The sequence below is a fragment of the Idiotropiscis lumnitzeri genome, chromosome 2 (assembly GCF_059441095.1).
Source record: "Idiotropiscis lumnitzeri isolate Australia: NSW breed Sydney's pygmy pipehorse chromosome 2, RoL_Ilum_1.0, whole genome shotgun sequence".
NCBI classification, from domain to species: domain Eukaryota; kingdom Metazoa; phylum Chordata; class Actinopteri; order Syngnathiformes; family Syngnathidae; genus Idiotropiscis; species Idiotropiscis lumnitzeri.
In genome coordinates, this window is record NC_142392.1 from 18,617,027 (window position 1) to 18,643,158 (window position 26,132).

The window sequence follows — 26,132 nt, forward strand, 5'->3', positions numbered from 1 at the left end:
ATGGTTGAGCTTAGAGGTTGACCGCCCGGACGGGCAGGTCAAGAGAGGGAATGTGTAGATGGCATGAATTGGATCAAAGTCAGACACTTTCGAGTCTGAACAAAGACGATGACGATGCAAATGTTTAACTTATTGACTATTTTACCTGCTGGCGTGTGCTTTGTGTGGACGATGTTTGCGTTTGAACATAGGATGCGGGATGACAGAAGTGATGGAGCGAAAGGAGCATGTAATGGAATGGTATGGTATGGAGCAGAGCGAGATGATGGTAAGACGCTGACACAGACACAACAACTACTGCTAAATCTGAAATGTAAACAACCGACACAGGTGAACACTTGGGTACAATTTTAATTGGACACACCCATGGAATGATGTGGGAATAAAAAAGAAAGAGCCTATTTTTGACACCCAAGTTGCAAAACAAAAGTTCACCTGCCTAAAAGTTAAATGGGACTGGTCCTGGGATTGGAAATCTCCAGGAGTCATGGTGTAATGAAAATGTGGCTTTGCCAGTAGGAATCCCTCTCGCTCGTGATGATGTTTGGCTGTGGTGTGGAGAGAAAGTGCTGTACGATAGGCTTCCCACCAATGCCTCAGGTAAGTGCGCCCTGGTAACGCTGATCATGCCAGTTAGTGTGACAGCCTTAGATCTGGCCAAAATGGAGTGGGAAGGTGTTGGACAATGGGGAAGAATCCCCTTCCTTAACAGGAAGAGAAGGGACATGCAAGAATGGTTGAATGCAGGAGATCCCACGTATATAGATGCAATTGGAGTTCCAAGAGGGATCCCTGACGAGTATAAATTGGTGGATCAAATTGCGGCAGGATGGGAGAGTATTTTCCTGTTTGTTACGGTAAACAAAAATGTGGACCGGATTAATTATGTTGATGATAATGTCCAACGATTGGCGAACTTCACCACCTCGGCACTCCAGGCAGTGCATGAGCAATTGGCTGCCACGTCTCTTATGGCATTCCAGAACAGAATAAGCTTAGATATGGTGTTAGCCTAAAGAGGAGGAGTGTGTGGTATTTTTGGGGATCAGTGTTGTACTCTGATTCCCAACAAAACATCTCCTGACGGTCGCCTTACCAAGGCATTGGAGGGTCTGCGCACGTTAAGTGACAAAATGAAGGAGCACTCAGGTGTGGACACCAGTTGGTACTCTGACTGGTTAAACATCTTTGGCAAATATAAAAGCTTGATTGCATCAGTACTGATTTCTATCGCTGTGTTTGCCGCTATTATGGTGTTATGTGGATGTTGCTGTATTCCATGTATCAGATCATTAACTGTTAAGACAATAGAACGCACGTTGGGGCCACTCCCTCCGGGTGGTCAGTACATGATGATCCCTCAAAAGGACCCCCAGGAGGCGGAGGTAGCCGTGGCACTCCGGGAGTCCAGGATGTGAGTATGGAAAGATGGCCTCGGGGACCTGAGGCCATAAGGAGGGAAGGAAATTTTCTACTGATTCTTATTCTTTTACTAATTGTTTGATGTGTTTTAGTTTTATGGCAAGTGATGTCGAGCTCGTGTGCAGCAATGAAATAAGGTGTTCAAGTGATGACCTCAGATGTCTGAGGTCATGAGAGGGATTAAAGGATAATGTAAATGGCAGTCAATTTAAAACTGAACAAAGGTTATACTGCTCGGAGCCACTTTTGTGATCCTGGCATGGAAGTCCATTGTTTCAGAGGGGTCTCGTTCACACCTCCTGTGGTGCAGCTGTGATCTAATCTTCCTGCATTCCTCTGAGTGTCTGGTCATTAGCATGGTCTAAACTTCAGTTACACTTAAAGGATTTCATACTTTTGACTATTAAAGGAATATAAGAGTTTGAGCTTAACATAGTTCATTAGATGTTGGTGCATCCAATGTATGAAAATGTGATATTGTAAAATGCTGAGAGTGTGACTGGTGGCGCGAAACTGGTTGCGGGGGTTGTGCAAGAATGGAATGTTTTAGAAACAGAAGGTGCTGAGCGAGACGAGATGACTCCGGGAAGGAGCGGCCATCGGGGGAATCGCACGCAGGAGGAGCCACGGGATTCGGCGGGAGGAGAAAGACCAATGAGAGCGAGCTAAAGTTAACTGCAATACACATAGCCAATAGAATCATGCCAGGATGCCTTTGTCTGTGCCATTTTGCATGTTGTATAGTATGAATCAGTACTGGGCAACTCGGGGGTAGAACACATTCGCTGGTGGTATGAGAGGTGTAGAGCTGTATTGAGAGGGACCCAAACTCAAGTTGTAGATTTGTGTGTTAGGAATAAATCCACTCGTGTGTGAAAATGCCGGCTTCCTGATACCTTTCTATTGCAGAACGAGCGCGCATATTGTTGGATGTGTGAGAGTTGGGTAAGGTCGCAAATTGGAGTCAGATTACTTATTTGAGTTTACATTGGGTTAAAGTTAAATTCTAACATTGATATAAAGATAAATTCCAACAATGCTCTTCGGTGTAGTTAGCTTAGCTTGTTAGCTTAGCTGCTTGTTAGCTAGCTAGCTGCTAACGAAAAGAAAGAGGCACATGACTCATCGCCAAGCAGAGATCAAGTGCGGATTTGTTGAGATTGACGTTTGAAAATGTGTGAAAGAACGACACCCAAGTACAAATAGGAACTTTGTGGAATAAAAGAAGAGAACGAGCAACATCTTCAACTGCTGGGCGAAGGTTGCAACCAGCCTCGTGTTGTGCCACTCAAAGCAGGTTTGTACACGTCTTACTCTCATTTGCTTTGTATAGAACGACTTTCTGTAGTTAAAAATATGCATCACACCATTAAGTTGTTTGGGGAAATCGTTCAAGGTTATTTCCGGTTTATTTTTGAATATTGCCTTTTACTTGCTATTTTGCTGAACATTTGTTTTTGCCAAATGAAATCAGTGCAGAACATGGATGCCAAAGAATAACCGATAGTGGGGGGTAAACTCCGTGTTTTTTTCCTAGTTTAAAATTTTAACTGATTATTTAACATTTCACATTTTCCAGTTTTTATATGTGTTTAAAGAAGTTTGTCATGTCATCATGTTTCAAAAATATGCTTACAGGTTTATAAAAAGTCACAAAAACATGGACCTCTTAAACAGGAAAACGTGAGTTCAGTGGTAACAGAGTTGTGTCTATGCTGGCAGTTTCGCCGGAAGCCACAAAAACAGATGCACGTCTTGAACCGTGTTTGACAGGAAACCGTTTCGCTCGCATTTAACAGAAGTGTGACCCAAACATGTCCTGTAAGCTGAAACCGTTCGAACAACAGGAAGAGTGTGGACGGGTGTGATGAAGTCAAAGTGTTCATGTTTTTCCATTATTTATGAGTTTTCATATTCAAATTGCTTTGCTGTGCTTCAATAAAAGGCCGCACAGGAGCGGGAACGCTTTTCTCTTTGGCGGACTGCTCCTCGCAAGTGACAAAGACAATCTTGGCTGGGTGATTCATTTATGAAGGCTTGTCTTGTTTTTTACAATAACTCTGACATATCTTGTTCAAGCAATTCCTTATGGAATGATTCAACCTGACTAAAAACTGCACACTGCGGCAAAAAGATCAATGGCGGTTGATGAATTTTAGTGGATAAAACACAAGGGATTACGTTTTTTTTTAAAAATCAAGTACGTATTGGTCTTATTTATTTATGAGCTTTGTACTGGCTCGGTCAAAGAACCTCGGGTGGCCCTGCACTGTTTTGTGCACGTGTGCATAGTTTCACCTCATCCAAACATTTAAAATACATTGGATGCATCCATCCAGGGTTGCTCGGATCTCATCAGTGAACAAGCGCATGCGGCAAGGAATGCATCTGCATCTTTGTCTTACAATGGGCTTAAAAAGCGAGAACATCACAACCCCCTTTTCTACCAACAAGCCCAGGAACATTTAGTTCTATCTCTAAATGCAAAAAGACATACTTGTAAACATATTTCACTTGAAGGATTCCTATTCTATCAATGACATTATGTTGCGATGGCCCCCAGTGGTCTGCATCAATATGTTAAGGTACCACAACAGGTGTTCCATCAGATGCACACAATAGCCTGTGTGTGCTAACTTCAGTTCGCTTCCAGAAACGTCTGTGACAATGTCAGGAATGAAATAGGGCATCGGCCGCAACGTGCTTCCTTTTTAAATGCTCGTTTATCACAGCTGTGCTGCGAGGAAAGGGAGGTTTACATCGGAGGACGTAATTTTGTGAAATGCCCCCATGGTCCGGTCCAAATCGGGGTTGCACGCATTGCTTCGTATGCGGCAGGCACAAGCCAAGGTAGCACGGTAGAAACAATATAAGACAAAGTCGACGCACGAGCTTTGACTTGACCAAACCAAATGTGTGTTTGTCTTTGTGTCCTGCAGACGTCAGTGAAAACGATCTCCTTTCTGTGAAAGAGGAGCCAGACTGGACTCACATCAAAAAGGAGGAGGAGGAGATCAACAAGTCACCACTGAATGTTGTCCCTATAAAGACTGAAGATGAAAACAAGGATGAGAGTGAGGACAACAGAGGGGCGGAGCCTACAAGCAGCAGTTCAAGTCATCACGTGACAACAGAAGGTGACGGCGACCACTGGGCGCCATCACAAGCACATAATGAGGACACATTATCACGCTCTCCTGATGATGATGATGATGATGATGATGGGCAAGCCAAACGTGAAAGGGCATGTCACACTGACAGATGGATATGTTCTCACTGTGGGAAATCATTAACTTCAAAATTCTCTTTAAAACTGCACATAAGGACACATCGTGGAGAAAACCCTTTTTCCTGCTCAGTTTGTGGCATGAGTTGCTCTCAAAAGTCGCATTTAACAAGACACACAAGAACACACAGTGGTGAAAAACGTTTTTCCTGCTCAGTTTGTGGCAAAAGCTTTTCTGTAAAGTCAAGTTTAACAAGGCACACAAGAACACACGCTGGAGAAAACCCTTTTTCCTGCTCAGTTTGTGGCATGAAATTCGATAAAAAGTCAAATTTAAAAAGGCACACAAGAACACACACTGGAGAAAACCCTTTTTCCTGCTCAGTTTGTGGCAAGAGTCTCTCTCATAAAGCGCGTTTAACAGAACACACAAGAACACACACTGGAGAAAAACCCTTTTCCTGCTCAGTTTGCGGAAAAAGTTTCTCTCGAAAGTCTACTTTAGTAAGGCACTCCAGAACACACCGTGGTGAAAAACCTTTTGCTTGCTCGGTTTGTGGCAAAAGCTTCTTTTTTAAGTCAAATTTAACAAGTCACGCAAGAACACACAGTGGTGAAAAACCTTTTTCCTGCTCAGTTTGTGGCAGAAGCTTCTTTGAAAAGTCAACTTTAACAAAACATAGAAGAACACACAGTGGTGAAAAACCTTTTTCCTGCTCAGTTTGTGGCAAAAGCTTCTTTTTTAAGTCAAATTTAACAAGTCACGCAAGAACACACACTGGAGAAAACCCTTTTTCCTGCTCAGTTTGTGGCAAGAGTTTCTCTCTAAAGGCAAATTTAACAAGCCACACAATAACACACAGTGGTGAAAACCTTTTTCCTGCTCAATTTGCGGAAAAAGTTTCTCTCGAAAGTCACAATTAACAGTGCACTCAAGAGCACACACTGGTGAAAACCCTTTTTCCTGCTCAGTTTGTGCCAAGAGTTTCTCTCAAAAGTCGCATTTACGAAGCCACACAAGAACGCACAGTGGAGACAAGCCATTCAGTTGCAGCATTTGTGCTAAAAAATTCTCCACTAAACATAGTGCTGAGAGACACAATTGTGCTGGTGAGAATAGCAGCGATCCTTGAAGCTTAAAAAAAATAAAACAAAAAACTGAAGGAACTGACTCTTTGTGGTAAGATGTAAATGTGATTTTGAATAAAATATAAATTAAATTTTGCAAAGCTCTTTTAATGACACTAAGCCAATGTGATCAGTGCCAGAAGAACCATTGTGTCTGAGTGATGATGAGTTTTTTTGTGTTTACATCAAACATTATAAATAAAATTGCTTTTGCCTGGAACAACATTTGTGAACATTATGCTTTTCAGTTGTCTTTTTGTCAGGTTTAAATGCCCTGACGCCTTTTGGGAGAGCTTACTGAAATAACTTACTAAAGGTAACGGCCAAAATAAAAAGATGGCTGAGAGGCCAGGAGGAACCAGACATGGCGTTCATTTTCACCGGCCGGCGGGGGAAAGAGTGGGAGAAAGCGGAAGCGAGCAGGCAGTTCCGCGTGACTCCTTCCTCTCTCTTCCTCCCTGCTCTGCTCTGCTTTTATTAGCTTGACTCAAGAATCACCAGGAGACAAGAAATTAAAATACAATGAAAGTCTGTTTAGTCTAAACTAATCACTAGAAGACTCCAACAGGCAGGAAATCACAACTCACGGTGTAAAGGTTACTTTAACTAAACACATTGTTCGAATAATATTTAGAGGTTATTATACATTTGCCATGACACAGCTTTATTTCAATTTATGGTGCGCATGACATGTTGCAAATTAGTGGAGTGGACTATGCTTGAGTGTTTACAGTTTGAGTGGAGATACAGGAGGAAACCTTTACTGCAGGGAGGTGTCTGCAATTGGCAGGGCGGCGGGACTTCTTCAGAAGTGAGGATGAAGTAAACAACTGTGACGACCGGCTCTACTAGGGAAGGAGGGAAGTAACATAAACCGAGCTGTTAAATGGTGTGGAGAGAGTTTACAATTTATTTTTAGTAAAGAAAAGAGGTAGGGTTTAAACAAATGATCTCAACCAACAGGTATTAACCCAAGTTGACAAATGTGTATGAATAACAAAAGCAAGTGTCTCCAAAATTCACAAAAGTCCAAACAAGAGACACAACAAGCGCAAGCGAGGCAAACTGAACTCTAAAGTCCCAGCCGCCCTGAGCAGCAGAACCGAGGTCCTTTTATTGGTCCCAGCTGCCCAGGTGGAGCTCGTTGGTTGGGACGTCCATGAGTAACGAGCAGGAAAGCAGTCCAGCAATGGGGAATGAGCAGGAAAGCAGTCCAGCGCTGAGGCACAAGTCCATTGACTTTACAAATGAAAGGGTGGAAGAGTTACTGCAATACACAGAGGGCGTGGCCTTGTAGGTGGGCCCTAGCCCAGGGCCGTAACACCTTGTTTTTCAAACAAAAAACATTGTCTCCAAAAAAAAGTTTTCGTTGAAAAGTCTGTATGTGGGAATAATTTCACATCCTACTTCCCCCTCTTGACACATTACTACACTCATGTGTCACTCTTGCTACTCCTTTCAACCAATGCTTTACACAGCGCATACAAGATGGGAAACCTCAAACTTTGACTTTCTCACACTCACCTACGCTCTTGCTGCTTATTCTAACAATTTTTCTCTTACGAGTTATCTGTTTTGTGACCTTGGTTCTCAAACGCTTCTACTCCTTATCAGTCCGGAATGTGCACCTGGTTTTGTGTCTTACAAGCCTGAATCAGTACAAAACATTCTGCTGCTTGTCCTGAACATGCAGATTTTAATATCCCTTGAAACAAAATTTAAATTTGCAATCCTAAAAAAAAAAATGTCTCTCCAGTCGTATGAAAAGTGTCCATAAGGTCAGGTCGCGGCTTGGTGGCAATTTGGATGCGGCCTCCACAGACCGACATCAATCATATCAATCATCATACTATGGATATCAATCTGTTGAGACATGGGAGTTCCCATGACTCAATTTAGCAATTAAATATCAAATTGGCAATGCTAATACATTGTAATCAAGGATTTTGTTTCACTCTGTTCTGTTTCTCATACAGAGTGGACGATTAAAGCATTGAATTGCTTACTTCACATTTATTAACCTCTTAACTTTTTCAGTACAGTACGTTACTTCAGTCTGTTGACATAGGGAAAACGTCACTTCCTCTTTCTCCCGTCCGTCACTGTAATCGGCCCCTAAGCAACATAACATAACTAACAATAATATTGTTACATCTTTTCTTTTTTCAATTTGAAGCACTTCCTTGCAATGTAAACGTTGCACACACATTTTCATGCAGATTATGTATTCATACTAGAAAATTATGCCTAACATAACTTTGTCAACATAAAGCGTCACTTTCAGTGCATTATTTGTAAATTAACCCAAAATATATTAACAAATTCCAATCCTTCAAATAAATATAACATCTGCTTTCTATTATGTTGGCTCCAAAACATTATGTAAAACATCTTGTCAGTATTATCCAACCCCCCAACCAGCAAACAAATTATACCTTGACAGTTACAGTTTTGTTTTTTTTTCTAACATAAATATCCCAAATCTTCTGTCTTCACTGCGTGTAGTCCTCCAAATATCTAGGCTTAAACACCTGACGACCTGGTCTGGTGACAACTTTGGTTTGGTCCCTGGTGCCACACTGCTGGGTTGCATCCACTGTGAGATAAGCTGAGGATTAATAACCTCAACTAACGTTATGTAATCATTTTGTGTATTCCTAATCATCTTTTATACATTTGTATTATTTGTATCAGTAATAATTGTACACACACACACACACACACAATAGAGCTCTGTTTTAGTGTTGAAGTCTTCTGCCTCAGGCTGAAGTTTTAAACTGACCATTGATTGATTGCTTCCTGCCTGCCTGCTAGAATTTCAGCAGACAGACCTCCTTTGTCTGCCAAGTTTGTTAATAAAAAGATCTAGCAAGGGGAAGGAAGAGCAGAGGTTGCAAAGACTTGAGCGAAACAAGACGCTCGTGTCGATCTGCCTTCCTCTCCCTTCGCAAAGGATAAAAAGACAAAACTCTAGCTGGTATTCTCTGGTTCTCTGTAACGTTCAGTCTAAAAAAGACGTCAGGGCATTTTAAACCTGACATTTATTTGGTGCCGATCCCCGGGAGCCACACCCGGACGGGCGCTCGTCGCTGGACATTTTGGACGCCACCGAATCTGACGTCAGCGCTTTCCCATTGAAAGAAAGCGGGTCTCCGAGTTCCTGGTGCGGCCGCCTGCCCGGATGTCGGTTCCCTAGCGGACAAGGCTGATCCAGAGGAGACCAGGTATTGTTTTTCAAATTATTTTGTACCACCATTTTAAATTTTAAAATATTAAAATAATTGGGTAGGGGTGATTTATGTGAGGGATGAAAGCGCGCGCAGAGGCCAGGCCTCGACCGTTTAGTCAGTACGGTAATAAAACTGCATCGTGCTAGTCCAAGGAGTTATATAAAAATAATCGGTAGCGAATTAGGCCATAACTCATTGGTAGCGAATTGACCATAACTCGTTGAAACTGAGCTGTGACTTGTTGAAACTGAGCAAATTTTAGACACGGATAGCACGGTGAACAAATTGATTTGTTCCTCGGCGTCGATGGTAGCGAATTGGGCCATAAATTGAGCAAATTTTAGAGAAAAACCCGCCTGGAGAAGGGAAATGGTTTCCGCAAATTAAACGTCTCTCGGTACGTTGAAAACCTCGAGGTCTACTCACAATTTCACATTAAAATTTAGGGAATAATAAGGTATTATTTTTGGTGGTTTTTATTATTTTTATTTGAATTTCTTTGGCAAGCAGACTGCTCATTTTGACTGAGAGATGTATGCGTGAAGTTTGGCGCTGGAGAAGCTGTGTGTGTGGAACAAAGGAAAAAAGTCTGAGGTTGAGAGAAAGGGGGGTGGGAGTGATTGAGTGTGGAAGCGTGTGGAAGCGTGTGTACGTGCATGTGCGAGTGTGTGTGCGTGGTTTAACAGAAGTAACGGACCAGACGATAGCATAAAATGGGTCAAAATGTGACCAAAGAGTTGAAAGCAAACCCAGATGTGAAGTTTATGAACGGGTATGACCCGGACTGTTGCCAATTTCTGGAGGAATGGGTGAAGAAATATGACTTTAAGCCACGTCTGAAAGATCCAGCGAATTTTGAAGCAGTGAGAAGTGCGTTGATGGAAAAAAGAAAAAGGAAGATAAGAAAGGCGAAGAACACTAAATCAGTGGACAGGCAACTGAGGGCTATCATGAAGTGGGTAGAGCAGAGTAAGAAGAGAGTGGAAGATATTAAAACAAAAGAGGAGAAGAAAGTTTATCAGATGAAAGTAAAGAAAGATGACGAGACCGGAGTCAGAGGCAAGAGAGGAAGTGCACTGTTCAACGAGCGAACTCAAACTGTTGCGCAAGCAGGAAGACAGGCGGCCACAGCCCTAGAGGCGGAGCCAAGTGAGGATGAGGTGCCGCCCCTGGAGAGCGAGGAGAAAAATGACACTCCCCGCTCTTCACACACGGCCCCTCCTGCCTCATTTGATTCCACACGGTGGCCCCCCGCGGCTGGAACAAGGGAGCAAATGAAAAAGAGAGCTCAAGCAAAGCCGATGGAAAAATCACTCAATAACCCTGAAAGAGCACAAGTCTTTCAAGCCACGAACCTCTACCCACCGCTGCCCAGTGTAGAGACCTACCCGATGGTGGCCGTTGCCAACCCAGCTTTTGGGACTGATGATGCAAATGGCCACCCACATGAACCTACCATCATGGTCTACAGGCCCTGGACCCAAGATGAATGCAAGGCGGCCTGCCAATCAATTCCTCCAATCGAAGCGGATGTGGAGAAATGGATTGAGAGTATGCACGACCTGATGAATAGCTACCACCTGAATGGAAAGGAATTTGAAACATGCATGAGAATGATCCTAGGATATAGATATGGCAGAATCAGAGGTGCCTTCAACCCTTATGATGCCATAGGCCAGCCCCTCCAGCCTGGAGCTCCCGAGCTCGCAAACGCAATCCGCGCCATGTTTGATGAATCAAGAAAAATCTTCAAGAAGCAACCAGACAACACAAAGATCAGACAATGCCGCCAAGAAGACATGGAATCTGTCCGCCGGTATGTGGAAAGGTTATCAGGAGTCTACAGGCTCTATTGCGGCCTACAGGAAGACAATGCAGACAACAGCCCGTACCAAATCCTCTTGAAGTCGGCCTACCTAGATGGCATCCATGAATCCACCAGAGACTTCATCTGCAAACACCACGTTGGATGGCGAACTGCGAACCTCGATACGCTCATCGAATATGCCTCCCATGCCGAGGAAATCCAGAAGAAAGAGAAGGAGCGAAACACATCGACCACTTTGGCTGCTGTAATGAAGGGCCTTTCCACAGCGGCCTCCGCCCCCATCTACTATCAAGGTCAAGGGGACAGAGGACGAGGACGAAGGCGCGGCAAATATTATGGTGCTAGGGGACAAGGTCGAGGACGATTTTCCAACAGAGATGACGGCTGCTACAATTGTGGCAAACTAGGACATTTTGCCAGAGACTGCCGTCAACCACCCAGGAAGACCACACCAGAAGAAGGCTATACCGGTAACATGTGACTAGTAAGTTACCAGCCACAAGGCGAAGAACAACCTGAGCAAAGGCTGCTCAGCAATAGCGAAGATGAAGAAGAAGTAACCTCAGAATCACCACTGGTCGTTTTAGATTTATCTGTCTTGTTTGGAATGGCTTCTTCAGTGGACCCACCAATGAGAACACTACAATTAGGCCCAAAGAAAACAACAAAACAATTTATAGTTGACTCTGGAGCAGAAAGTTCAGTAATCAAAGCCCTACCTGCAGGGACCAAACTGTCAAACAAAGCTGTCATGGTCATAGGAGTAGGAGGAAAGGCAGCGCAACGGTTTTATACCGAACCCCTCACAATAGAAGATGAAGATGGAAGTTTATATCGAGGCAAGAGGTTAGTCGTAGTTCCAGAATGTCCGTCCAACCTTTTGGGAAGAGACTTAATCAAAACCCTCCAGCTCGTTCTCACAGTAGAAGGAGAAAAAATGACAGTGATGAAACGAGGACAGGAAGTTAAACAAATGATGATCTTGGAAGGAAAAGGAGGCCCTTCCACCTTCTACAGCTTGGACCTAATAACCACAGGACCACAATCGATTACTGAAGACCTCCAAGAAATGCCCAATAAACTACTCCAAGGGAAAGACTGGAAACCACAAACGCAATTCCCACTCCATTGCACAATTGAATACTTAAGAACACCACCACCTGGAGACTTCCTGAATGCCTGGAAGAAGCTAAAACCAATGAAGATGTACCTGGATAAACTCTACTGGAGCAATGAATCCCAATGGATGGCTGCAACAGCAACAACACCTCGAGAACTAAAGGACACCAACATAATTCACACCCGTCCAGACCCACCACTGCACATCTCCTTGGCAAAGCCGAATAACATCAGCTGGAAAATGGTGGGAGACCACATGCGCACGATTGTGAATGAGGACTGGAAACCGCATTCCCTGTGGGAACCTCTACCAGGAGGAGTATCCAGAAAACAAATATGCGGCTTAGGTATGGTGTACCGGAAAACACTAAACTGGGTGACTCAAGTCACACCTGAAACCCACCTTAGTGCATGATGTCATGAAAAAGAAGACAGCGAAACCACTGTCTTCTATGAAGCAACAGATTTTCCAAACATTCCAACCTCCTTCTGGGCAAGTTCGAAAACGGATGTGGGAAAAATGACCACTGCTACTGAAGTCATTATTGAACCAAAAAGCAATTATCGACCAATTATCAGGCAGTATCCTCTAAAACCAGATGCCAAAGAAGGCATAGCGCCAGTAATTGAAAATATGCTCAGAGCTGGCATTTTGATAGAAGCCCCAACGGTACGATGTAACACACCAATTTTCCCAGTAAAAAAAGCGGACTCGACCAGTTGGAGAATGGTCCACGATCTCAGAGCCGTAAATGCTGCAGTAAACCAAAGAGCACCGTGTGTCCCAGACCCACACACTTTGATGAATGAGATCAAGCCCGGACAAAATTTTTTTACCGTGATTGACCTCAGCAATGCATTTTTCTCAATACCTTTACACCTTACAGCAAGGAACTGGTTTGGATTCACCTTCGAGGGGAAAAAATACACGTACACGAGACTCCCTCAAGGATATGCTGAAAGCCCAACAATCTTCTCCCAAGAACTATCCAATTGCCTCAGTACCCTTGAACTTAAAGAAACGTCACAACTATTGATTTATGTGGACGACATCCTGCTAGCAAGTCCAACGAAAGAAGAAAACCAAGAAGAAGCCACAAAACTGTGTCAACATTTGGCCAAAACGGGCAACAAAGCTTCATTGAACAAACTGCAATGGGCGCAGGAAGAAGTGGTGTTTTTGGGCCACCTGGTGACAGGACAAGGAAGGAGACTAACTGCTGACCGGAAATCAGCTATCCTGAATGCGCCAAGACCAACTACAAAAAGACAAATGATGGCGTTCTTAGGACTAGCCAATTACTGCAGGTTATGGATCCAAGATTATGCTGAAACAACGCAACCCCTACTGGACTTAATCTATACTGAAGATTTACCACTTTCAGCTACATTGACGTGGTCCGCAGCAGCTGAAGGAAGTTTCACCAAAATAAAAGAGCTGATTGCATCATCGGAAGTGATTGGATACCCCAACTATAAGAAACCCTTTACCCAAACGGTGGACTGCAAAAACGGATTCATGACGTCTGTCCTGCTGCAGCAACATGGGACATATTTGAAACCAGTAGCGTTCTACTCCAAGAAGTTGGACCCAGTAGCACAAGCTCTTCCCCATTGTGTACAATCAGTCTGTGCTGCAGCAATGGCTGTCCAATCATCAGCCGAAGTGGTGTTATTCCATCCTTTAACACTACTAGTTAGCCACTCAGTGGACATTCTACTCACTCAGACCAAGATGTCCTTTTTGTCACCAGCCAGACATCTATCATTAACTGCAGTCTTATTATCTCAACCCCACCTGACCATAAAAAGATGCAACGCATTAAATCCAGCAACTATGTTACCAACAGAAGGTGATGGGGAACCACACAGCTGTAAAGAGAAAACAGAAGAAATTTGTAAACCAAGACCGGACCTACAAGACACACCACTGAACGAAGGAGACGTGGTGTTTGTGGACGGGTCGGCAAGCAAAAACATGACAGGATCAAACATGACTGGTTATGCTGTAGTAACACAAGAGGAAATCCTCAGGGCAGAAAAATTACCGAGTAATTACTCCGCCCAAGCAGCTGAAATTGTTGCCCTAACAGAAGCGTGCAAGCTATTTAAAGGAAAACCAGTTACAATTTACACAGACAGCCAGTACGCCTTCTCAACCATTCACACTTTCGCCGCCCAATGGGAAAGAAGAGGTATGAAGACGTCAACTGGGAAAACAGTGCAACACGCCAAATTATTGAAAGAACTCTTGACAGCCATTATGCTGCCCTCCAAAGTTGCAATCTGCAAATGCAAAGCACACACATACAAAGAAGACTCAATTTCCAAAGGAAACGCTAAAGCGGATAAAGCAGCTAAAGAAGCAGCACAGCAAATTTCAGCAACATTCACCACTGAAGAACAGAAGGAACCAGAAACTGTTCCACGACAAGTATTGATCGACATGCAAAACATTGCACCAGAGAAAGAAAAACAACAATGGACAGCTCAAGACATTGTTAAGACAGAAGACGGACTCTATCACAAAGATGACAAACCTGTCATCCCCCGAAATCTTTTTCAAATCATAGCTAAATTGAGTCATGGGAATTCCCATGTCTCAACAGGGGGGATGATATCCATAACACAGCAAACATTTACAATACCACTAGGACTACAAACCTATTTTAAAACTTTTTGCAGGTCATGTCTAGTGTGTAGTAAACATAATGTTCAAGGGAACATAAGACCAAAAAGGGGAAAATGCCCGGCTGGGACTTACCCATTTGAAGTTGTACATATGGATTTCATAGAATTGTCTAGGAGTGGCCCTTATAAATACTGTCTTGTGTTGGTTGACTCACTGACCAAATGGGTGGAGGTTGTGCCGACAAGGCATCCTAACGCACTAACAGTTGCTAAAGCTATTTGCAAGCACATAATTCCAGATCATGGCATCCCTAGGGTGCTATGGAGTGACAACGGCAGCCATTTTGTGAATGAAGTAGTTAATAAAATGGCCGCACACTTAGGCATTACACTTAAACATCACTGTGCATATCATCCACAGAGTGCAGGTTTAGTTGAAAGAACAAACGCCACAGTGAAATTAAGGTTAAAAAAGACAATGGAAGAAACAGGAAAACCGTGGCCAGAATGTTTATCTTTAGTTAAGACATACATGAGAATCACACCATCCAATACTGGAATTACGCCATTTGAAGCAGTACATGGTAGACCATTCATACTCCCATTATGGGAAAGCCAACCTTGGTCAGACACTGAAAAAACGGCAGACCCATTGACGGAATGGCTTTGTGAGCTGTTCAAAGAGAAAAATGTGTGTAGAACAAATGATCTGCCCTCTATCCCTTTATCTCCCTTGCAGGAGTCAGTGACCCCCGGTGACCTGGTGCTGGTGAAGGTGGTGAAGCGCAAGACTTGGTCAAGCCCACGCTGGGAAGGCCCCTTCACAGTCCTGCTCACCACACCCACGGCTCTGAAAATCGCTGAGAGAGACACGTGGATCCACCAGAGTCACTGCAAAAAGGTCATCGAACTCAAGTAATGGCGACCATTGCCTTACTCCTCCTGCTGGGGGAGCTACTGATTGGATCAGCCGGAACCAGTATCCTAGGCCAAATTTGGGGCAACGACCAACAGCGTGAGAAGTGCACCACAACAAGCAGCTCCGCCAAGGACATCCAGCCTTATACTTATTGTCTGCCACTCAGTGCGACCAAGGCCAAAATAATAATCCCTTTCGCAGGACTGAACACTTACTGCTATCGATGTCTGAAAAATAAAGGACGACCATCTGGTCCGATGAAAAAGGGAGAACATTACAGCTGGTATGAATGGTATGCAGGAGTTCCCCCACCAAATGAACTAGCCCCTGGAAGACCCAATGAAGAAGCATGGGCCTCAGTGTTCCTGTACACCTATTATCCGTTACATGTGAAGTCACACCCCCAATGGGCCATTACTCAGCAGGCCGTGGCCTACCAATCCATGTTCCCCAAAATGGTGAAGAATAACACTCACTTGATCATAGATGTCCAACCTACTTCCCTAGGTTGTACTTATTTTGTCCTCAGCCCAGTAATACTGGGCCCTGACCCCGTTTTCAAAGTCCAAGTTTGCATTCTGTCGCCCAAAACTAAACCTCAAGTAGTGGGCGGCAATCCGTACCTACCACTAGCGCAGAGACTAATCAAACCTCAAGTCGAAGAATTTGCAAAGGACAATGATGATGTTTTAGAATATTCATGGACTGACCACAGCCACGGAGAAGACATTCCACATCCACTTGCCGCCAACACTTGGTGGCGTTATGCTAACATGACAGCTAGAAGACAAAACGCATCGGGTTGCTATGTTTGTTCAATCCTCCCCCATGCAGTGAGTCAACCACACCTATATGCCACACCACTTACATATATAGATGCTTTGGGAACGATTAATGAAACCCTAAACTTACCAACCCAAGGTAGAAAACATGCTGAATTGTCAGCTTTGAAATATACAGAATTATTAGGAGTTAGAGTAACATTAGAAAATGACCATTTAGGACAATGCCATTCAGTCGAGACTAATACATCTTGCTTTCCTGTATGTGTAAACCTTACCGGCATTAATTCTTACCCGTCAGTTGACCTTACACATTGTAATGAAATTATAGATATTCCAGCCCCAGAGGATGTAAAAACTTTGGATGGGATCTGGTGGCTATGCGGATGGAAAGCATACATCAAACTTCCTAGAAACGCCTCCACTATTTGCACACCAGTCACAGTCTCAGACCACACGTACATTATAACCACACAACCAGCCACAGATACGAATGTTAGAAGCCTCAGAACAAAAAGATTCGTGACTTTCCAGCCTCATGATCCAGTATGGGGAAGTAATGTCCCCTGGGAACATAGGTACTGGACAACTGGGGATCATTTAGCACATTCTTTGTTCCCGTCTATTGGTGTCTCTAAAGTCGCCCTTAGAGTAGAAACTATTGATTATAGATTCCAAGTATTTGTGAATGCATCCATTGACATTAATGACGCACAAAACAGAGAAATTTCAGCCTTAAGAATGATGGCTTTACAAACTAGAATGGCTGTAGATTTAGCCCTTGCACCGCAAGGTGGTGTATGTGCTTTGATCGGAGAACATTGCTGCACATACATTCCAAATGAAAATGAGACAATTATTGATGCTATGGCCACTATGAAGAATTTAAGAGACACAATGGCCCAAGACGAAATTACCACACCCGGATGGTTGGACTGGTTGTTTTCCGGCAACTGGACGCAGGTCTTATTAAAAATCCTGCTGCCATTCGTTGGGATAATTGTGATTTTCATTCTGTTATGTGTAGTCTGTTCATGTTGTATTGTTCCTATGACAAAAAGGATGGTTAATCGCATGTTTGTTGCTCAAATGTACCATTATAACCTGATTGATGTTGAGAATGACGAATTCAAACTGGACAATGAAGAACTCGAACTGGACACTGAAACCTAAATAACACATGGACCCTTTTTTGCCCCTGCCTATACGTGCACACATACACCATACACGAAGATCCGGGAGATAAAGACGGCTGTCTTCTCCTACAACGAGGCAAGGGCCTCCACCAGGTCACCCCAGGGACAAGCTCTGCGTGGAGACAGTTTTGTTATTTTTCACTAGGCACATTGAAATGTTTTTTATATATTTGTTTTATTCCCTGATGGTCATCAAATTATAAGAATCTCGTTCCATGCCGGAAGGGAGGAGGGGAATTTTGTCCTTATTGAAGGTTTTCGCCCCTCTACGGATGACCATGCTGTTGTAGGATTTCATTATGATGATTCATCTTAAAGCCGCAAGGTCGTGATGTATCTGATGTTTAGAAATTCACAACAGGGAGGAAATGTGAGATAAGCTGAGGATTAATAACCTCAACTAACGTTATGTAATCATTTTGTGTATTCCTAATCATCTTTTATACATTTGTATTATTTGTATCAGTAATAATTGTACACACACACACACACACACAATAGAGCTCTGTTTTAGTGTTGAAGTCTTCTGCCTCAGGCTGAAGTTTTAAACTGACCATTGATTGATTGCTTCCTGCCTGCCTGCTAGAATTTCAGCAGACAGACCTCCTTTGTCTGCCAAGTTTGTTAATAAAAAGATCTAGCAAGGGGAAGGAAGAGCAGAGGTTGCAAAGACTTGAGCGAAACAAGACGCTCGTGTCGATCTGCCTTCCTCTCCCTTCGCAAAGGATAAAAAGACAAAACTCTAGCTGGTATTCTCTGGTTCTCTGTAACGTTCAGTCTAAAAAAGACGTCAGGGCATTTTAAACCTGACATCCACACAGTCTGAAGTCCCCTGAGTCCCACTCCTCGTTGACGTGACAGATCCTGTATCATGGTCTCGTCTAAGATGTCGTCGATTCCTCCTCACAACTCCTCCAGAGTCCAGCTTCACCTCATAAGATCTGTGATCCACCGGTCCTACTACTCGTGCAGGTCTCCAGACGCCACGAAGATCGAAAGGCTGGACCCTCACCTTGTCTCCATTTTTCAGGGCATCCAAATTTTTAGCGGTGCGGTTGTAATATTTTCCTTGACGGTGTTGGTTGTGTCTAATTCCTTGCACATTGTTATGCAGCTCCGGTTCTAGCAGAGTATCTCTTGTAGGGAGCAGTGTCCTCGTCCTCCTGTTTAGCAGTCTCTGCGCAGGGCTAGTTGCAAGACCGTGGCTCGGTGTGTTGCGATGGTCCAATATTGCCAGATAAGGGTCCCGTCTAGCCATTGCAGCTTTCTTCATGAGACATTTGGCTGTTTTTACTGCAGACTCTGCCTTTCCATTGCTCTGGGCGTAACCAGGTGATGATGTTCTGTGTGTGAATTCCCATGCCTGGCTAAATCGTCTAAACTCTTGGGAGGTATATTGTGGGCCATTATCTGATACCACAATATCCGGAATCCCTTGTCGTGCGAAATTTGCTTTGAGTTTTCGTATAACGGTGGCGCTTGTAGTGTCTGGAAGATAATCTACTTCCCAGAAGTTGGAATAATAATCCACAGTTATTAAGTAGTCCTTGCCATGGAATGAGAACAAGTCCGTTCCTACTTTTGCCCAGGGCCTGTATTCCATCTCATGCGAGTGTAGCATCTCCTTCTGCTGTCTGGAGTCCACTGACCTGCATACATCACATTTTAATATAAAGTTCTTTATTTGTTGATTCATTCCCGGCCAGTATACACAGTCTCTCGCACGTCTGAGACATCCTTCAATCCCGAGATGAGAAGAGTGGATGCGACAAGTCATAACCCTCCAGAGTGCATCAGGAATCACTGCTCTCTCTCCTTTGAAAACAATTCCATCCTGATGACTTAACTCATCCTGAAATGAGTAGAAATGTTGGAGATCCGCTGGGATGTCTTTTTTGTTCTTTGGCCACCCTTTTTGGATCAGATTTATCAGCTGTTGTAATTTTTTATCTTCTTTTGTCGCTAATCGAATTGAGGTGAGTCTTTCAGTCGAGATGGGCAGGTGCGCAATCATATTAACAGTTTCCACCCCAGACTCCATGTCCACTTCCTGACAGTCCGGTAAATATGCTCTGCTCAAAGTATCGGCTACCAACATGTCCCGGCCTGGTTTATAAGTCACATATATATTGTACTTCTGTAGCCTGAGCAACATTCGTTGAAGCCTCTTTGGTGCACTGAGCAAAGGTTTTTTTGTGGATGTTTTCCAAGGGCTTGTGATCACTTTGGACGGCCACCTCTCTTCCATAGGTGTACTGGTGAAATTTCTCCATTCCAAATACAATTGCGAGGCATTCTTTCTCTATTTGAGCGTAGCCCCTCTCAGTTGGTGTCATGGCTCTGCTACCATATGCCACTGGCTTTCCATCCTGCATGAGGGCAGCTCCCAGTCCTGTCTCGGAAGCATCACACTGCAGCGTCAGAGCTTCTCGCTGGTCGTAGTCTTTCAGGACTGGAGCGTTGGCTATCTTTTCTTTCAGTCGCTCAAATGCCCCTTCCTGGACTTCTGTCCATTCCCACATGTTTTCTTTATGTGTCAGTTGTCTCAAAACTTCACAGTCATCTGACAAGTGTTCATAGAATTTTGATAGGTAATTTACCATACCCACTAGTCGCTGTACTCCTTTCACATCAGAAGGTCTCGGCATCTCCCTGATGGCTCGCACTTTCTCTGGGTCTACACACAGTCCCTCAGCTGTCAGTAGGTGTCCTATATAAGGTACTTTTGTTTGTCGCAGCTTGAATTTGTCCTTGTTTAGTTTTATGTTTTTCTCTGTGCACCTCAGTAAGAAGCGTCTCAGTTTCACATCATGGTCTCGGATAGCTTCCTCCTGGGTTGTCCCTTCTCCTGTAATTAATATATCATCAGCAATGATGTACGTTCCAGGTAGGTTTTCCAGTGCATGTGTGAGTTTCCTTTGAAAGATCTCTGGCGCTGGGCTTATGCCCATTGGCATCCTGAGCCACCTAAAGCGTCCAACTGGGGTTGAGAAGGTTGTGAGATAACTTGACTCCTCCTCAAGTTTAATGTGCCAAAATCCATGTTTTACATCACAAACGGTGAATACTTTTGCATTTGCAAGTTCGGGTAAGATGTCATCTATTGTTGGGAGTGGAAAATGGCTCAGTTTAAGTGCTCGATTCAACGGTTTGGGGTCAATGCAGATCCTCAACTTCCCACTCGGTTTTCTCAATGACACCATGCTACTAATCCAGTCTGTACTTCGTTCCACGGGTGCAATGATTTCTCTTTTCACCAGTTCCTTTAGTTCCTCCTTGAGGGGTACCATCATTGAAACTGGCACTCTGCGCTTTGGCAATTTTACTGGTGGTATACTATTATCTATTTCAATCTTGTATTCTCCTTCCATACAGCCATCACCAGAAAAAACAGTAGAAAATTCTGTCTCTATCATTTCCATCGTCAATATTTTGTTGCAAAGTTCATCTTTTGCGACAGACATCACTTCTTTTGTTACTATGCTGTCCACTGTCATGATGTTCTCATATTGAACCTTTATCAGCTTCATGTCTTCACTTGCCTTTCTGCCCAAAATTGGAACACCTCCTTCCATGTCCACAACTTGAAACAGCACTCGGTAGAGTTTGTTATTCCTCGGGTCCCTTATTTTGACTCGACACAGGCCCAATGGACTCATTTTTGTTTTATTGTACATTACCAGTACCTTGTCAGAATGTTCCAGCTTTACATCTGGGTTTAGGTGATGCACAGGAATGACATTACAGCTCGCTCCACAGTCTATTTGAAATTTAACTTGTGTAGTGTCAATTAGCATACCAGCAAAGAGTTGTTTTTCTGGAGTATGTCTGTCTCCAATTTGGTTCAGGTTCTCTTTTGTCTCAACGATGTGGGTTATCATCATAATATCTTCATATTCTTCTTTATCTTGCTCTTGAATTGCATTCACAGCTCTATCATTTTTACCATGTGCATTTTTTTGTCTTACACATAGCAGCAAAATGATTATCCTTCCCACATTTTTTACACTTTTTTCCAAAAGCAGGGCACTTCTTCTTATTCCACTCATGCTTCTTGCCACAAAACTTACAGCAAACATCACCTCTGCTTGCTTTTTCTTGTTTGAGTAGATGCACTTCCTCCTCTGACTGCCCTTGCAGTGTTTTACAATTTTCTCGTGACAACTCTGTTGCTCGACAAATCTTCATGCATTTTTCTAATGTCAGATTGTCTTCTCTCAGCAGTCTTTCCCTCAGCGCATTGTCGTTTGTGCCACACACGATTCTATCTTTTTCCCTCAGCGCATTGTCGTTTGTGCCACACACGATTCTATCTTTTATCAATGAGTCTCTCAGCTGCTCAAAATTGCAGGTGCTGGCCAAAACTCTCAATTCAGTAACGTACTTGTCCACATTTTCGCCCGGTGTCTGATCTCTCATGAAGAATCTGTATCTCTCCACAGTCTCGTTTAACTTAGGGTTACAATGTTCGTCGAATTTTCTCATCATCTCCCTCACGGTAGTTCTTGCCGACACATCATCCATCAACAACGTGTTCAACAGTTCTCTACCTTCTTCGCCTATGAGGTAATGAAACAGCTTGCATTTCGTGGATTCCTCCGAGTCCGGCATTGTCAGGTCCACATACAATGTGAATTCCTCTTTCCACGCTTTCCACGTCTTCGTCAAATTGTTTGAATCCAAAGCCAGAATCAGCGGCGGTCGCAGTCCTTCCATCGTAGCGACTGTCCGTAGTTAGCTTCCGTGCTAACAAGCTAGCGATCCTTTCAACACTCTCTTCCCGTCGCCAGTTATGACTCACGCGCTGCCACCATGTTTCACTCTGTCCTTTTTCTCATACAGAGTGGACGGTAAAAGCATTGACTTGCTTACTTCACTTTTATTAACTTCTTAACTTTTGCAGTACAGTACGTTACTTCAGTCTGTTGACATAGGGAAAACGTCACTTCCTCCTTCTCTCGTCCGTCACTGTAATCGGCCCCTAAGCAACATAACATAACTAACAATAATATTGTTACAGTAACCATTCAAAAAACGTATAGTCACCATAAAATTATTTTTTTTAAAAACGTATCGTAAACATACTAAAGCTGTTGCTTTATGTTATTTACAAAGAATTTTTGTTTAAAATCCCCCTGGCTCTTCTTTTTGTCTTTTCTATATTATGTACGTATTAATAACTGTGTTTGGTTTGCTGATGTTAATAAAGTTTTTTATTTAAACCGTATGAAGTAATATTTATCATCTCATCAATATTTGCAGAACAGAGTACTGAGTTTCGAGATCCTCACAATAATACTTCTCAAAATCATATTTCTTAGGAATTTAGCTTCGTTAAGGGATATTTTATTGACAAGCTAACATCACTATACAAAGACAAAAAAAATTTGGTGGTGGGGGGGAGCGAATCTTTTTCATCTTGGTAGGGGTGGGCGTGAAATAATTGAGAAGCACTGCTAGTATATGCAGAAATTATATTCATACAATCTTGCAGCCCGAGTGAACCACAGCATTGTTGCAAGTTCGGTCGGAGAAATGGAAACGTCCCACTGCTGTAGCAGCAGCGGCTTCTCGGGGCATAGGCAGAGGTGACGTAAGAGCTGACTGGCCAATGTGGCGTTAATTTAGTTATTTTGCAAAAAAAAAATATCGACCCAATTAAAATATTATATAAAATATATATTAAAATAGAACAGCCAGGGGTAAAACAAACACAGAGTCAAAGAAATATATTTGAAAAATACGTGCTTAAAGCATGACGTCATTACCTAGCGCGCAGCTTCCGAAGGACCTCGACCAGATCCACCGACCCGTCCACACCGGAACAAAAACAGCCACCGCTAAATTCTTCTGATTTCGTGTGGAACTGACTGTAATTTTCTCATAGGATGTCCAGTGCTACTCTGAAGGACTACGACATAATTCATTAAGTCTTTGTGTCCCGATAACCTCATCTTCGCGCGTTGATGCTTTTCGGCGTAGTTAGCTTAGCTTGTTAGCTAGCTAGCCGCTAATGAAAAGAGGCACATGACTCATCGCCAAGCAGAGATCAAGTGTGGATTTTTTGGTATTATCATTTGAAAATGTGTGCAAAAACGACACCCAAGTACGAAGAGGAACTTTGTGGAATAAAAGAAGAGAACGAGCAACATCTTCAACTGCTGGGCGAAGGTTGCAAGCAGCCTGGTTTTGTGCCACTCAAAGCAGGTTTGTACACGTCTTACTCTCATTTGCTTTGTATAGAACGACTTTCTATCGTTAGAAATATGCATCACAACATTAAGTTGTTTGGGGAAATCGTTCACGTTTATTGCCATTTTATTTTTAAATGTTGCCTTTTACTTGTCGGTTTGCTGAACATTTGTTTATGCCAAATGAAATCAGTGCAGAAAATAAATGTCAAAGAATAACCAATAGTGGGGGTAAACTCCATGTTTTTCCCAGTATAAAATTTTAGCTCGTTTAACATTTTACATTTTCTGGGTTTTATATCTTGTTCAAGCAATTCCTTACGGAAGGAATTCTGCCTGACTCTAAAAAATGTGCACACTGCGGCGAAAACATCAATGGCGGTTGATCAATTTTAGTGAATAAAACACAAAATTTCTTTTTTTTTTTTTTTTAAATCAAGTACGTATTGGTTTTATTTATTTATTTATTTATTAACTTTGTACTGGCTTCGTCGGGTGAGAGTCAATGAACCTCGGGTGGCCCTGCACTGTTTTGTGCACATGTGCGTAGTTTCACCTCATCCAAACATTTAAAATACATTGAATGCATCCATCCAAGGTTGCACGGATCTCATCAGTGAACAAGCGCATGCTGCAAGGGATGCATCTGCATCTTTGGCTTACTATGGGCTTAAAAAGGGAGTACGCCACAACCCCCTTTTCTACCAACAAGGCCAGGAACATTTAGTTCCTGGTCATAAAGTTCCTGTGGCTCTGGTGGTTTGCATCTCCCCCACAACTCATAGTTCTTGATAATTTATGCAAATGACAATGATGACGGAACAATGGGAGGTGTTGTTACTTTGTTATTCATTACTGACACCCTATGGCTGTTAAGCATCATTGCAGTTACAAAATAATTCAGGGAACTCTTATAATATTATGGTGTATCTTAGTCTAATTTGAATATGTATTGGATAACTTTAATATAAACAGTCATTATTCAAATATGTCAACATGACAGTCAGAGTGAAAGTGTTGTTGCTTAATGCTTATGTGTAGGGATTTTGTCTCTTCAAACATAATTTTGTTTTAAATTTGATCTAGAAACAGAAATTTTATTTAAAAAGAGGAAAAACGGGAATGTCGAAATGTAGGAGCAGGATAAATGTCATTTTGGGTAAAAAAAAAACAAACAAACGTAAATCATGCAATAAATAGCCACTCTGATTCCAGGGCCCCTTTAATTCTTTTAGGGATCCAGATTATAATGGAAGCAAAAAGTACCCACGATGAAACTATCCATAAATGCAAAATGAAATACTTGAAAACATATTTCGCTTGAAGGATTCCTATTTTATCAATGACATTATGTTGCGATGGCCCCCAGTGGCCCCCCATTAATATCTTAGGGTCCCACAACAGGTGTTCCATCAGACGCACACGATAGTGTGTGCTAACTTCAGCTCGCTTCCAGAAACGTCTGTGACTATGTCAGGAATGAAATCGGGCATCAGCCGCAACGTGCTTCCTTTTTAAATGCTCGTTTATCACTGTTGTGCGGCTAAAAGGAGGTTTACATCGTAGGACGTAATTTTGTGAAATGCCCCCATGGTCCGATCCAAATCGGGGTCGCACGCATTGCTCCGTATGCGGCAGGCACAAGTCAAGGTAGCACGGTAGGAACAATATAAGACAAAGTTGCCGCCTGAACTTTGATTTGACCAAACCAAATTTGTCTTTTTGTGTCCTGCAGACGTCAGACAAAATGATCTCCGTTCTGTGAAAGAGGAGCCAGACTTGACTCACATCAAAAAGGAGGAGGAGGAGGAGGAGATCAACAAGTCACCAGTGAACTTTGTCTCTATAAAGACTAAAGAGGAAAACAAGGATGAGAGTGAGGACAACAGAGGGGTGCTTCCTTTTTAAATGCTCGTTTATCACAGCTGTGCTGCTAGGAAAGGGAGGTTTACATCGTCAAACGTAATTTTGTGAAATGTCCCCATGGTCCGGTCCAAGTTGGGGTCGCAACGCATTGCTCCGTGTGCGGCAGGCACAAGTCAAGGTAGCACGGTAAAAACAATATAAGTCGAAGTCGCCCCCTGAGATTTGACTTGACCAAACCAAACGTGTATTTGTCTTTTTGTGTCATGCAGACGTCTGTGAAAACGATCTCCGTTCTGTGAAAGAGGAGCCAGACTGGACTCACATCAAAAAGGAGGAGGAGGAGGAGGAGATCAACAAGTCACCAGTGAACGTTGTCCATATAAAGACGGACGATGAAAACTAGGATGAGAGTGAGGACAACAGAGGGGCGGAGCCTACAAGCAGCAGTTCAAGTCGTCACGTGGCAACAGAAGGTGATGAAGACCACTGCGGGCCATCACAAGCACATGATGAGGACACATTATCAGACGCCCATGACAATGATGATGATAATGGGCAAGCTAAAGGTGAAAGGGCATGTCACACTGACTCATT

The 26,132-nt window shown here is 43.1% G+C and overlaps 1 protein-coding gene across 1 annotated transcript; it reads left to right on the forward strand.

The window, feature by feature from the left end:
• On the forward strand, positions 1-25,929 carry LOC148341875 (uncharacterized). The gene is made up of 4 exons (XM_088287975.1): positions 1-16; positions 4,362-4,559; positions 25,408-25,716; positions 25,808-25,929. The coding sequence occupies exons 1-3, from the start codon at positions 1-3 to the stop codon at positions 25,578-25,580; spliced, it is 387 nt and encodes a 128-aa protein (XP_088144101.1). The 3' UTR covers positions 25,581-25,716; positions 25,808-25,929.
• Positions 25,930-26,132: the final 203 nt, after the last annotated feature.